The 16,013-nt window shown below is 37.0% G+C and overlaps 1 protein-coding gene across 1 annotated transcript in view; it reads left to right on the plus strand.

Moving 5' to 3' along the window:
* Window positions 1–16,013, plus strand: part of oca2 (oculocutaneous albinism II) — a 77,754-nt gene that overhangs the window by 52,040 nt on the left and 9,701 nt on the right. The window contains exons 20-24 of the mRNA XM_043242595.1: window positions 869–996; window positions 1,891–1,950; window positions 4,147–4,251; window positions 8,823–8,916; window positions 11,486–11,579. Of these exons, the coding sequence (XP_043098530.1) occupies window positions 869–996; window positions 1,891–1,950; window positions 4,147–4,251; window positions 8,823–8,916; window positions 11,486–11,579 (481 nt within the window). The remainder of the gene's footprint in view (window positions 1–868; window positions 997–1,890; window positions 1,951–4,146; window positions 4,252–8,822; window positions 8,917–11,485; window positions 11,580–16,013) is intronic.

Raw genomic sequence — 16,013 nt, forward strand, 5'->3', positions numbered from 1 at the left:
AAAAATGACATTAAAGAAATATTTCTATTTCAAATAAATACTGTTCATTTGAATTTTGTATTCATTAAATAATCCTGAAAAAAAACGTATTACACTTTTTCCACAGAAATAACAAGCAGCACTATTTTTAACAAATTTTCCATTACAAGAATAAATAACATGAAAAAATTATATTTGAAAACAATTATTTAAAATCATCAATAATATTTCACAACACTACTTTTTTTACTTACTTTTGAAGCCTTGGTGAGAGCATAAGAGACTTCTCAAACATAAAAAAAAATCATTTAGAATTAATTATGAAAGCATATAGAATTAATTACTATGATCTTTTATGTTCTGTTATCTCTGTTGTAGTTATGATTCCCATTATTTATTTAGACTGAGGTTCTTAGATCAGTGTCGGACACATCACAGAAGCCTTTAATGAAGACTATCCGGTAACTGGCTTATTATTCTTACGCCCTGACAGCCCTTAGTCCATTGTGGCGTTGCAGACTACCTGTGGTGTCAGTGTATCGATGTGCAGAGCGATTATGAGTCTGTTTGTGGGGTGGCTGGACCGTGTTTCTAATTGAATGCCGCTGTTTGTTCTCTCTCCCGCTGAATGTTTTTTTGTGTGAGTAGAATGCCAGATTCAGGACTGCTGTGGTCGGTTGATGAGAAAGGGTTTGTGGTCATGGGAAGGCAAGATAGATAGAGACGTAACGTATGATTGATGCATTGCATTAACCACCGGTCGGCCGTTTTCCAGGATTCCATTATCTTAAAACCTTTACGTGCAACAACAGGAAATAAAATGTTTGTGTGAACAGTGTTCTCGGTTGTTTTCCAGTGATCTCCAGTGATGTACTGTTTTATCCCTCAGGTTGGATCGCTATCTTGGGAGCTCTGTGGTTACTGGTGCTGGCTGACATTCAGGACTTCGAGATCATACTTCACAGAGTGGAATGGGCCACCCTGTTGTTCTTCGCTGCACTGTTTGTGCTTATGGAGGTATGCTAATGTTCAACAAACGCCCACATATACGAATGTGCTGTCATCTATTGCATCACAGTGATAGCTAGTCATTGTTTACCAAGATTGGTTTATCTGGTCACCGGCCCATGTCGTGTTTTGGATGCTGGTTCAGAGTCTGTTATGCCTTAATGCAACAAAAAAAATGCAATAAAATGAAATTTATTAAAAAATTTTATTCAATCTTAAGAAAAAGGAAAATGTACATTGTTATGGAAGTACACTGTCACATATGATATATGATAGTGTTTTATTATGTATATGCCTAATACAGTTTTATTATATATCTTTATATATTTTATATATTATATATAGTTTTTTCCTCCTTCTATTTAGTTTGTTTTTGTTATACACAAACCCAAAAGAAAAAGTGCATTGTTACAGAAAACAAAATATTTAAAGTGCAGTGTCATGAAAGATAAAATATTAATAGTGTATATAATAGCTCATTGTTATGTTTATTTTTATCTATCACATTCATAAATAAAGAAGGAGACAGAGGGTGACTTAGAGATTGCGAGTCTAAGTAAGGAGAAAGTGAGCATGTCAGCAGCAGAAATGCTAGGTTTGCTGTTTGTGTTGGTTTAATCCTTTGTTTTGTTAGGAGGACAGTATTCACACAGGGAAGCCCACCCCTTGGGCCCAGTGGGGAGCTTAACGCTGCTCCAAGATAAACTGTTTGCCCTCTATAGCAGAGCCAACATTCACAATCATTCATACCAGTGTGCACCGCAAGCGGCAAGACAGAAATAGATGAATGCTGATATTCCACTTTTATTGTGTAAAAGATGGAAAATCAGAGCTGTCAGGTTAAATGTCTGTTGTTTTGGTTTCTGGTCTATGGCTTGATTTTCTCTTTGGTGTGTTTTTAAGGCCCTAGCCCAGCTGCAGCTCATCGACTACATTGGGGAGCAGACAGCAGAGTTGATAAAAGTGAGTATTTGCTCCAGAAGTATTTCATATGGTCTTTGGGGGGGATTTCACTAGGAATTTATATTTGCATGGGCTGTCTGTGTTGCTTTGGTGCTCGACTCACTAAAGTTGTTATGCAATCAGAACAAGATATATCCCACTCTGCCGCCGGAAAAAAACGACGAGATGTTAAATCTTGGGTGAAAAGGGGAGCGCGCGACCGCCGGACTCGATCAACAAGTCGGAAGGTCTTGATGTAGCATGTCTCAGATGTGTCTCCTGTGACCACTTGTGATCAGATTTTGAGGGAAAGGTCTGTTTCTGTCTCAGAGCAAAGGCAGATTAAAAAAATAAAAATAGTCATTGTGACATGGCAAAATATGATGTCTAAACAGCAAAATATTGTTGATTTGTGTCATTTACATTCCGACTATTCCGATCCTGTTCCCGGTTCTCTGTCCCGGTGCGAGAGGAGTTGCCCGAGAATATAAGGTCATTGTGAGATACCCCGTCCTTTATTCGCCGCCTTAATTTCGAGAGGAGGGCGTGGTATTGAGATAGAAAATCATATTCCCCGTGCATGCACGCTGGTGTCCTCGTGGGTCCAGGAGATCTAAAGTTGTAATTGCCCCCTTACCTTTTTTTCAGATAGTCCTTCACTGTTGTGACAATATATCCCCAAAAGAAGGTCTTGATTAGCATGTCTCAGATGTATCAGTTTATATGATGTCTAAACAGCAAAATATTGTTGATTTGTGAAATATAAGGTCATTGTGAGATAAAAAGTTACTTTTCGAGATAGAAAATCATATGTTTAGATCTAAAGTTGTAATTGCCTTTTTTTTAGATAGTCCTTCACTGTTGTGAAAGGTTTTTTATGGTTTATGGTCGTTATGTAAAATCCTATTCATAGTAAGTTTGATTTTTTTATGTTGGCATGTTTATAAAAATTACTTAACTGTCCTAACTAAACTATGGCCTAACTCTATCTATGAATCCGGGCCTAAATGACACAGAATCTGTATCCCTGTTTTGTATCTAAGGTGCACTCTTGAGAATAAAAAGGTTGGATGAAATAGATGGGCTGTTTTGGGTCCCAAAGAACCTTTTTGTGAATCGTTCCTAAAATATATATTAGTAATCAGAAGAAGCATTTTCCACTAAAAAGAACATTTGGTGCGATAGAAGGGTTCCATGAGACCATCCATGCCAAGAAAGAACGTTTATTTTTAAGAGTGTTTGTCTATGTGTGCATATTTCATTTTCTGTCGTTTTAGATTTCTTCAGTGTTTTTCATATATATATCTTTGCTTCATGATGAGGAAATGCATTTTAGCTTTAAATGAAATTGTGCAATGTTGTGATTGACCTTGTTGGGGGTTCATTTGGCTCACGGTTTATAACCCTTGAACAAAGACTTGAAAAAATCTCTATGCGAAAAACCAAGGCTCCTGAAAAATTGGACAGGTGCTGTTTTACTCCATATCTTTTTTTCACACATGGACCATAATTCTAAAAGCGTGCATTGCCACACTTAAAATAAACAATGTAAACCAGCCAAATGAACCTCATTAAATATTGCGGCTGGCTGAAATGATTATGATCTTTAATCCAATTGTAGGTCTATGTGGGCCATAAATACAGAAATTTCCACAGACCTGGAAGTGTCCAGCTCTGCCTGGCTGGCGATCACACTCTGATAGACCCGTCAGCTTGTGTTTGGTGTGTGGGCCTTTTACAATCACAGTAATTATTCATGACAGGTGCTGCTGTGGAGCTCTGATGCATTCAATCCAATCAGCAGCACCAGGACCCCCAAAATCTGACCATGCTGATAAACAACCAAAGAGAGAAATAGTGGAGAAACGACTGAAATAAAACAATGTTCTAATAAATGCATTCCTGCATGCTAATGAAACGGCTACCATGCATTTTCACATACATTGTAGCTGGATTGAAAGCAGGCATATGGTGAGAGTGTGTGTTTATGTCTGTTTGTGTACATGTGTTGTGTTTCGATTTATGAAAGCAACAGAGCGTGAAATAATGAATCCAATGTGACTGTGTCATGAACACATTGTCTGCGAAGCCTCCCACCTTTGTGTTGGCATCTATGCGCCTTTATGAAAATGACAGAGAGAGAGAGAGTTTGTGAGCGTGTTTGTGTGTGTGTGTGTGTGTTTGGTTGTGACATTTTATTGTTATCTTCTCTCCCAGGCAGTGCCAGAGGACGAGCGGTTGGCCATCGCCATCATTTTGGTCATGTGGGTCTCAGCGCTGGCCTCCTCTCTTATAGACAACATTCCCTTCACTGCCACTATGGTAAGGAACTTACTCCTTCAAGCCTTTGCACTCAAACACAAAGTTGCGGTAAACAAATTGATCTAAATTACTGACAATTGTCTGACATCTGTTCATACATAGAGCTTTTACTAATACTTGGCTTCTAATAAAAATCTTTTTTAAAAGCTTCATCAAGATATTGATTGAAACTGAATGTAATCAGTTTTATTATTTTAATATTACTACCATTCAGAAGTATAAAGTAAAAAAATGAAAAGATAAAAACAAGTTTTATATATAAAATACAGAAATACAGAAAAAACACTAATTTTGTGAAATATTATTGGAATTATGAATCGCATGTGTTCAGAAATCTTACGTTACACTAAGCTATACACTCTCGTTCAAAAGTAAGGAATATGTAATATATTACATATTTTAAGCTGTGTTTCGTTTTTGTAATTTGCTTATTTAGTGCACAAGAAAGATTTCTGTTTATCATTTATCAATGATTGTTGTGATGCTTAATATTTATGTGGGCACCATGATGCATTTGTTTTTGACATTTTGATTGTTGTGTATATATATATATAATTTTTTTGTAAAAAGAAATATAGTGTAAACAAAGTAAAAAAAAATTAGATAAAACTGTGTAGTTTTCACTTTATTTCTTTAATACCAAGTCTTTTAAAAAATAGTTCTGTGTATAGGAAGTTATATACAGTATATATATATATATATATATATATATATATATATATATATATATATATATATATATATATATTGTATCATCAGTCAACTGATATTTATCACAAAATAAGACAGGTGATTAGGCCTTGGATGAACCTGAAGTGATTAATGTAATGATAATGACTGAGTCTTAACTTGGGATTGTCGTTTCTTGCCTAGGGACCCTAAATCACTGTCACTGTCAGTTTTTTTCCACTAAACTGCTGTGAACAAAGTAAAACGTGAAATGTCCCAGTACTCTTTTAACATTATTCATCCGAAGTAGAACGCTTCTTGATTACAAATTAATTAGAAATATGCTTTTTGAAATACTTTCAGTGTGGCATGTCACACTGCCGTCACTGCTTGCCATGTCCTGTCAGCTGCCCACGTTCTATTGACAAATAAGTGAAAACAGTGCATCTCGTCCTCTATAGTCAGCTGAAACGTGTGAGAAACAGTAGTAAGTGATGATGTGCTATCAGAGCAGCGCATGAATCATGTGCATCATGAAGGAACACGTGCTGTGAGCTGATATGATGAACATGGCACCAAACAGACAGAGCTGTGCTGCCGATTGCTCACTGCCAAATGAGCAGAAGGGAAGAATGCAGGGCAGATGAAGAGACAAGTCACTCCAGAAATCACTTAGCATTTCAAAAGCCTTTTCATTTCCTTCTTCTCCAGCGTTTACATTTCATTTAATCTGTCTATTTTGACCTCTTTTCTTGCTTACTTTGGCTTCTTTTCTCGTCCTGTGTGTAGCAGGGATGGACAGAACTACATTAGCTATTAGGTTAGACGACTAGTTATGTGAAAGTCTGAGCCAGTCAAGCTGACCCCCATTATATATATATTTCCGAGAGTTGATTGTCGGATGACTTTTTAGCCGCTGGGTCTTGCAGCTCTGTCCTATTTAGTCTTATTCTTGCTCGCTATCTCTCTTTCGATAGCTCTGTCAAAAAAGAGAGATAAACAGAATGAAATGTACTTGAGCTCAGCGTACACCTGTGGTGGTAATGGATCGCATTGATTTTGCAGGCCCCATCACTGTATAAATACAGAAAAGACTTCTCAGCAGTGCCCTCGCACAATCTGAAGCTGGACTAAAAAGATCTTGCAGTTAAATATACACTTCGTTTCAGCAGAAGGTTTCTGTGGTTAGACATTTGAATTGTTTTAAGTATTGACTATATATCACAGCGTGCATAAAGCAATTTTAAATTGTGCAGACCATGTTTAAGTTCACGTATCAGGCTCAGCACATTCAGTTTGGGTTTTCAAACACGACACAATCACTGACATCCACATGGAGCATTAAACATCTGATCTGAAGATCAATACAGAAGCTGTTTACTTCTGTCCCTGGTCCCTGGTTTTATCTGTACGTGATTATATATGACATCTATACATGGCTACAGACATGTCCCTGCACTCCCTCACCATGTTTGTAGATCTCCTTCCCCCTGCCATTTGATGGGTGAATTGCCAAGGATTGTTCTGTAATTGCAACAAGTAAACTAGATCCAAGCGCTTGCGGGATTTAACATTATTGACCGTTTTTTTTCTATTAAAATATTTTAGATTGTAATTTATTCCTGTGATGGCAAAGCTGAATTTTCAGCAGCCATTACTGCAGTGTTTAGTGTCACGGGATCTTTCAAAAAAGAGGTGTTAATCCGCATTTGTTATCAAAGTCAATTTATTTGTAATAAATATACTAATATTTATGATTGCAGAGTTATGATTACAGAGACCATGTGTGATAGCTGTAAAAATGTTTCCATGCCACCTGTGTCGAGTTAGGATCTTCTACACAGATTAAAAATGTGCTATTTGCGCTCCAGTGCAAACATAAAACTGCTATTTTCTTGTCAGCACAAGTGTACGGTTGCTTTGGCTCCCGGTGCCCTCCCATCCACGCTGGTGATGCCACAGCTGAATGAACCGGATGGCAAATGTAGTAGAAAATGTAATCACAGTTGTGCTGTGTAATTTATTCAAGTCGATTGCAGCTGAAGCCGATGTTAGCTGGGAGGCCAGCGTGTAGCGGACAAGTGGCTACACACAGAAATCTGCGAGGCAGAAGACATTTTCAGCAAATATGCAATCTTTAAATTACACTACACTGGTGGGAAGATCGAATGCCTGTGCGCCTTAAGAAACAGATGCATGCATATTTGTTGTTGTCGCCACAGGGATGCATTCTCTGCTTCTCACCCTTATATGCTCATGCTAAGTACTGATGGCTATAGCCATTGTGGAGTGTTTTTGTCTCATTTATATCCATGTAGACTTCATGCCTGGGCCAAAGCGGTGGTGCTTGGATCATACATGCTGTTTTATGAGATTTTCATTTGCTGTTTATTCAAGCTCTGAGAGAAATATGGATAAAGAAATCTAATGTCATCAGCTATTGATTTTCTAGTTCTTGGCTTGTGGAGCAGAAGAATATGACTCAATCTGCTAATAGGTTGGACGGCTGTCAGAATTGTTGAGTATAACACTTTTAGTGACCCTGACATTCACAATGTTCAATTCTTGACAGATGGTTCTTTGTAATAGTCATTGCTTAATTTTTTTTCTTTAAATACATTGGCGATATATCTATCTAGCCTTTATGAATAATGCACTAAAAATGTAGTTTCATGTATTAATTATGCCATGTAATGCACTTTATAATTCATTGTGCAATCTTGTGAATATGGCCCTATGAAATCCTTTTTTATTTTTTTAATAGTTAAATAAAAATATATTAATCACAAAAGCATGTCTAAATATTTAAAATCATCAAACATATATATTTTCACTTTAATTTATTAACTTTAAAGCTCTATGGAATGTTTTATTTTTTTCTCGCCATATTTTTTTCATTGTTGCCAAATTTTGTGTTTTAGCATGTCTAAATATTTGAATGCATAAAACAACTTAATTTATGCATTTTTGTCTTAAAATAGTGTTATGATTGTTTTCCTCATAGATTCTGTGTATTTGTTTTTTTTTCTGGTTATTAAATGAAGCAATAAAACATTAATTTCATTTTTCATTTAATTACTGAAAATTAAGCAAACTTTATTTTTGACAAAGGTGATTTGTTATTCAAATGAAAACATGGAACAAATGTGTATTATTGTGTATTATTCTTCCAAAAATTATGTTTGTTTCATTTTAGTAAGCTAGTAGTAGTAGTATAATTATTAGTAGTGTAATATGTACGTTCTACTGAAAAATAGTAAAAGGCTTAATAACTTTAAATTAATCGACTTTTATTTTGACGGGCTGCCGTGAATACCTTCACAGTTCTGTGTATGTGGTAGTTTTACTCAAATGAAACGGTAAATGCTCTTGGAGCAATCCTCATCAGTTGGAGATTATGTTCGTGTCTTTATGTCCTCATTTATTAAGAGGGCAGACACTGAAAAAACTGAGAATGTTACGCGCGTTTCGATGTGTTTGTAATAAACAAGCCGCGTGGCTGCACCATTCATTAACACGCGGGATTCATATTTGAATTGACTTTTGCGGCTTAATATTTTTTTATTTATTTTTTTATCTATATCTAGTCCACATCGTGATTTAATGTAAGCGTAATGACCTACTATTGAATATTTCATTTACAAGTTGTGACATTAGCATTAAACTGTGAATTGCATTTTTATGTGTGGATTTCGCGATTCCGTTCAATTCACCGTTACTCTGTTACATTTCTAAAATCGTTTATAATTTACTACAAAATATGCTATTAATGTATTATAACGCACATTATGAATAATGCTTCATATTCTTTAATATTCCTTTATAATGCATATATTGTATAAACAAGGCTTTAGGTAACAAGTTAACAGTATATTTATCTGATGTATTTTTGTATTTCACAGATTCCTGTGCTTATAAACCTCAGTCAAGATGCCGATGTCAACCTGCCAGTCAAACCTCTCATTTTTGCATTGGCTATGGGAGCTTGCCTTGGAGGTCAGTTGCATTATTATCTCTCTTATATATCGTATAAGTGTTTTTTAAAAAAACACTAGAGTGATAAACTACAATAAATGCTATGCTTTTAAAAGACTTCATTTGCTGTGTTTCCTTTTGCAAAACATCTCCTGTAAAAGCGAGAAGTAATTACTCCGCCTAATGTATCTGCGATATATAACTAGCAATTCATACTAGTAATTCAAAAAAGGTCTCTTTTTATTACATTGTGTGAACCTTAGTAAGCTGTGGTTTTTCAATGCCACAAACTTCTTCCTCACTGGTTTTGAAAGCACCACAGTGCACAATACATCGCTCTACATTTAGGAATGTAGTGTGCTTACAAGGCCATCTGAAAATGCCTCATTGCCTGTTTGGCTCTAAGGACACGGAGAGAGATGTGGCAGTCCTACTGCTCAATCAAAAGAGATGTGTTAGCTGTAGTATCGATCTATGAAAAGCTAAGGCAGACTTCTGGTTTTGTTGTCATGCTGACACCTTTCATGATATGAACCTTTCATATGAAGACATTCTTCTGCAAGGCCAAACAAAATGCTTTAAGACATATGTCTTTTAGCAAATGAAAAATTGATAGGTGCAGATTGCCTTTAGAGTTTAAAATTTTTAAAGATCAAAAAATAATTTCATTTTTCATGCATATATATGGGTCAAAGATGTCAAGATGTCCGCATCTAAAGAAATTCACAAAAGTGATTTTTATGTCCATAAAAAGCACATTAAATGTAAGTAAAGCTTTTAAGGTTTCAAGTTTTTGTATGTATATATATATGTACAGGGGTCGGACAATGAAACTGAAACGCCTAGTTTTAGACCACAATAATTAATTAGAATGATGTAGGGCCTCTTCTTGCAGAATAGTGGCCAAATCACTACGTGATGCTGGTGAAGGAAAATGTTTCCTGCCTTCAGAATACAATATTTGAACCATTGGGTGAACATGGTGCTCCAGAATGGTTCGGTAGTCCTTGGCACTGACACCCACATGTAGCACAAATATTGGGCCTAGAAAATGCCATGATATTGCAGCCCAAACCATCACAGATCCACCCCCATGCTTTACTCTGGGCATGCAACAGTCTGGGTGGTATGCTTATTTGTGGCTTCTTCACATGTAACTCTCTTGGATGTGGGAAAGACAGTAAAGGTGGACTCATCAGAGAACAATACATGTTTCACATTATTCACAGCCTAAGATTTTCGCTGCAGGCAGCATTAAAACTGATGTTTGGCATTGGCACGAGTGACCAAAGGTTTGGCTATAGCAGCCTGGACATGTATATTGACCCTGTGGTGCTCCCAATAGACAGTTTTGGTGGAAACAGGAGAGCTGAGATGTACATTTAATTCTGCAGTGAGTTGGGCAGCTGTGGATTAATGTTTTTTTAGATACAGTACAGGTTAGCACCCGGACATCCATTTCAGACAGCTTCCTCTTGTGTCCAGTTACTTTTGTCGAATGTGGTTTGTCCTTCTTGGTGGTATGCTGACATTACCCTGGATACCGTGGCTCTTGAAACATCACAAAGACTTGCTGTCAGGTTCACAGATGCGCCAGCAAGACATACTCCAACAATTTGTCCTCTTTTGAACTATGATATGTCGCCCATAATGTTGTGTGCATTGCAATATTTTAAGCAAAACTATGCTATTACTCTGCTAATTAAACCTTCACACTCTGCTCTTATTGGTGGAATGTGCAATCGATAAAGATTGCCCACCAGGCTGTTCAAATTTAGCTATGAAACCTCCAACACTAGATTTGCCAGTGTTTCAGTTTCATCGTCCAACCCCTGTCCAACCCCTGTTATGTGTATGTGTGTGTGTGTGTGTGTATATATATATATATATTATATATATATTTTTATATATATACACACTTTATATATATATAGTGAAAATAAAACAATTATTGACATGGAATATCATTATTTGTGGTATGGTATTGTGTTAAATAGTCTAAAACAGACATTATATTGTGGAGTGAGATTAAATCCTACAACTAATGACGCCACTTAGATAAGAGTTGCAACAATGAATAGAGTAAATTTTCTAGACATGCTATTGATGAAGTGATGACCTGTGATTTGAGTTTGGACAGAAGTCCCTCTCTGTGCCCAGCATTACTAAAGCAGGTGAAAAGAAAAAACTTGTTAAATCACCTTTGCAATTTAGCACTGAAGGTCATTTCATTGCTGGCACTCTAACAGAAGTGATTGCACAGTGGAGAACTTTAAATTGCAATCAGCATAACGAAATCTGCTGTGTACATTGGCACCAAATCAATTCTAATATTCAGTTAGAAAGATCTGTGTTTGTACAGTGCTGTATTTGTAGAGGACATATAGTGCTATTTAAACATTTGCAAATTCTCAGATCCTCTCTCTCTCTGGGCAGACTCAAGTGATTGGTTAGAGTATATATATGAAAGAATTCACTAGGCAAACATTTCTTTTTTTCATTAAAAATAAATGAATGTCTATGTTTATTCAAGCTATCAGAGTTATCCAAGATAGTCATTCTTTTTTTTCTTCTCTTTCTATTCCCAAAGGAAATGGAACACTGATTGGAGCATCTGCAAATGTGGTGTGTGCTGGGATTGCTGAACAACATGGCTATGGATTTTCCTTCATGGAGTTCTTCAGGTATTTATGTTGGGCATAAATTTATTCTTGCACAAATTTAAATAGGAAATAGGGTATGAAACTGATCTCAAATTCCATGCTAACCCTCTCACTTAAAAAGTCATGCCAGTACTTTACGTTTGCAATAAGGTTACATTAACATGAGCTAACTGCATTGGTTAACATGAACAAACAGTCAAATATAGTTTAAAAACATTTAATAATCTTTGTTAATGTTCATTAATGTTAATATAAACATTCACTAATACATTATTAAAATCCAATTTTGTATCTTTTAACATTACTTTAACTAAAGGGACCTTATTCACAATTGGTCATTTGATATTTTGGTTACGTGGTCTTTTCTTAAATGGGCAGTTCTAAGCCAGAATAAGCTGCATTGAGCACCAGGCTCTTTCAGGGGACTTTTTTTCGCCTTTTTCATCAAAACTAGTAATTCTAACAGCAAAATTACCCAAGAGTGCCCTGGTGTAAGAGTCAATCCCCTAGCTTTATGTCCAGATGTTTATAGCTTTTCATGTTCTCTCACTCTTCAGGGGAAGCTGTGATGATTCCAGCCAGATCTGTTGGCCAGTGGTAGATTAAATGGGGTCTGTTTCAGGGCACACTTTTCACCAGCAGCTCCTGCAATCTGCTGCTCCTGGTCACGTTCTCCCTTCCGTTCATGTTATAAAATACACCATTTAAAAGTGGAGCAATATTGCAGTCAAAAAGAGAATAGCATTATCAGCAGTTACTTTCAAAATACCACTCAGCTCGAGCTTGTTTAATATTGGTAACCGTTATGTCTTGAATGCATGTCCTCTGCATTTATATTAGATGTTTTGTCTTCCATGCTCCGTCTAAAATCTATGTAAACTGATCATGTTCATCTTGTTCCAAAAATATCCTTAAGTATGTCTCTCTTTTTAAGAAGTGACAGACCTAGTTTTAGAGAGACTCTTAAGACAGCTTGATTTCAAGCACTCTCTAGCGTATCAACAAATACATCTGAATGTGGAAAAGGAGCTGCTTGCTGATTACCTCTTGGTGAGAGGCTTGCGGAGATATTCACCATCTCTTTTGATTCGGTTCTCCCTGCTTGTTACCACCTGCTCGATGGAAGTGCTTTCCATGCAAATACAGATGCATGCAGATATCTGGCTTTCTCCCAGTTGGTGGGGTGTTGGTGGTCAATGGTGAAAAAGAGGAGGTTGAATGCACATCTGATTGGACTGTGAAATGATCCCGGTGGGAGACAGTGGGGTCTTTCAACCGCAGTATATAGAATCCGAAAAGACATGCCTAGCACAGAGCCAGACATGAAGGCACTTCACACTTTCTCTTTTACCTTGGGGATTCGTGTCTTTGGATTTACTTAAATTCTGCAAACCCATGACAAACATGAAATTTGACAAACCCATGACAAAAATAACAATATAAATAAAACAATAATATAAATAATAAATGGAATGCAAAAATTTATATAATACTGTATATAATATATATATTTTATTTATAAATATAATAAACATTTTGATATTTTTTCCATGACCTAACAATCCATCTTATTTGACAAGCAATCACTTACCATTTTGTAGTTCTTTCGCCTGTCTGTCTAAGTGACCATCGCACTTTTAAACCCTGAAACAGGAGAAATCAATGGCATTAGACAGAGCCCAAGGCCCTCGGCTCAACACAGGGAAGGAACGGGAGCTCAGTCTAAACGGCACATCAGACAGGGAGATAAGGCAGATCAATTCAGGCTAATCTTAGCAGTGAATCCAAGCCGTCCTAGCGTTAGCAAGAACCGCTGATTCCGCCTCACTCTTCACTTTCAGTTGAACGGCTGCCACATGCTTCCGATTCTGTTTCAGTAATGAAGTACCTCTGCTAAGCCAAAGACCTGCTCACTGTGTGCACTCATGAGACGTATTCTTGGATTTCCTCCTTCCTCATTCTGGGGCCCATAGGACTGTCCAGAGGCAGGTAGAGCAGCTGGGCGACTCCAGGCTGAGCCAAATGGGAATGGGCTGGCGGCAGCAGGGTGGGTGAGGGAGCAGGCAATCGCCTGTGGGATCTTATTTTTTTGGCAGTGCTAGGAAAACAAACAGGGTGGCAGCAGATGTTTGAGTAATTGCTCATTCATCATTAACCTCCCTCCTGCCTGATACTCACAGAGAATTCAAGTCATCCTTATGAACCTCTGCATGTCATCTGAACTGCTTCTATACCTCTTCAGGAGAATCCCAGAAGTAGATAAACTGCGAGGTAACTTGCGTATTTGCTTTTTGTGTTTTGGGGCCTCATTTGTATGCCCTGTAATGGTTAGAACTTTGTGATGAATGGGTAAGTCCTCAGCTCCCCAGCTGACTGATTGGTCGGTTGCTATGGGGATGGAGGGGGGGTGGTGCTTACGGCTGTGACTTTCTCTGGAGCTCTGGTTAGAAACTAGTGATGGAGCACTACTGAGCTTCACCATGAGGGCTTCACAAAACAGCCGACGTTGTACAGCACAGTTACTCTTCTGGTTTGTAAAATAACAACATCACCTGAGCAGCAGACTCATTTATATTATTCACAATCTAAGCCATACTTTTTTGTAGTACTATTGGGGTCAGATGACGCAGAGATTGTAGCCATTGCGATCATGCTAAACCTTCCGCCAACTTAACAATCAACTGCTGATGTGCACTGCTGAACTAATTCAGTCACACTTTGGTTTGGGGACCAGTTTCCAGGAACTATCAAGTATAACTTTTTCTTCAATAAACTCTTAATATCTTAGTAAAGTAGTTGTAAAGTTTAGGCATGAGTAGGATTAAGGGCTCCAAAATATGATCATGCACATTAAGAAATTAAAGGAATAGTTCACCCAGTTATTTTTATTCTTTAATAATTTAATCACCATGGAGTAGCTCCAAATCTGTATGAATTTCACAAGAAAATATTTTGAAGAAAGTTTGTAACCAGGATGTTTTGGGTCACCATTGATTTCCATAGTATTTTTTTCCTTTCTATGGAAGTCAGCGGTGACGCCAAGCAAGCTGGTTACAAACTTTCTTCAAAATATCTATTAAATACATTAGGCAACAGAAAATGAGCAGTATTTTTAAGGTAGCTTATTAAAAGGCTGCGTTACTTTGTCTTGCACTTCTTTGGTCTGCTGCATACATGCACATCTTACTGACTTGCTGATAAAAATACCTAGAATATTTATAATGATCACATGTCATTACTGTATATATTTCAGTGACATTTTCAAAAGCATCCTCATCGCATTGTGGTGTTCTCTGACAATGAATTTAATCTAACCTTCTATTTGCCCCAAAGTCTTATCTGTCCAATTGTAAGTGACAGGAAGTCTTCCATTGGTGTTCAGATGAGTCCAGATTTTATTAAACCTTGCATCACTCTCTTTTCCTGTCAGTCTCCTGCCCTTTTCTACTCACCCTAGCCTATCCCAGTAGTGGCGATATTGGCTTGTGACGACACGCTTGGCTTTGCAGCCTTGCCCCCCTGACCTCCATATATACTTTTTCTTAGAAGACCATCACTGACCGTCTTCGGCATAAGGACGTTAGTCTGAATGACCAAGGCTTTGGGGACCTGCTCTTAAACGGAGCATGTTTACCACACCAGGGCAAGTTGCCTATATTGAGCACTTGGGTTTTTTTCTGTCTCCAACATCCATCTTCTGCTGGCATTTTTTGTCTCCAGCCAAGCCCTCTGAGTGAACTGCAGAATTAATGAAGTGACATATGGAGACGTGGCCTGACCAGCTGTAAAACTTTAATGATGCAGTGCTTGTAAATCCACGGTACAAGCAGTTACCTCACATTATTGGCAGGCAAAAGTTTTGACTCTTGACATCTTTACACATATACTGCGTGACCTGAGCAGCTCTATAGGGAAGAACCTAAATTAACTAATGAACTATAGCAGTTTAATTGCATATTGTATATTTGTTTGGCTTTTTTGATACAAGGGATACATGAGTGTTTACTGTACACCACTGAAAATTAAGAATAGTTAGACATTGATGCGAGCTGTAAATTCTGTAGCTGCTCTGGTGTAAAGATCAATCTAAGATATCCAAAATGATTAGAGCATGAGTAATTAGTTATTAAAAAAACCCATTAAAATATTTCATTTCATACGGCAACATTTTGATATAGCATATAAAATAAAATATAAAATATAAAATATAGCATATAAAAAATATAAAATACTCCCCAGCACTGCTAATCATTTAAACACAGCATTAAAATTGTACTTTTGATGCAAGGAAAAATGAGCACCAGTAGTTTGAGTATTTTATATAAGATATTTGCATCTGAATGTGTGTGTGTGTGGTTCAGATTAAAGAACGTATAAATATAGATGTATGCATTTGCATACAAATGCATCAGCATTTTCATTAATGCTGAATTAATTAAACTAAGTGTACTGCAA

The sequence above is a fragment of the Puntigrus tetrazona genome, chromosome 6 (assembly GCF_018831695.1).
Source record: "Puntigrus tetrazona isolate hp1 chromosome 6, ASM1883169v1, whole genome shotgun sequence".
NCBI classification, from domain to species: Eukaryota; Metazoa; Chordata; class Actinopteri; order Cypriniformes; family Cyprinidae; genus Puntigrus; species Puntigrus tetrazona.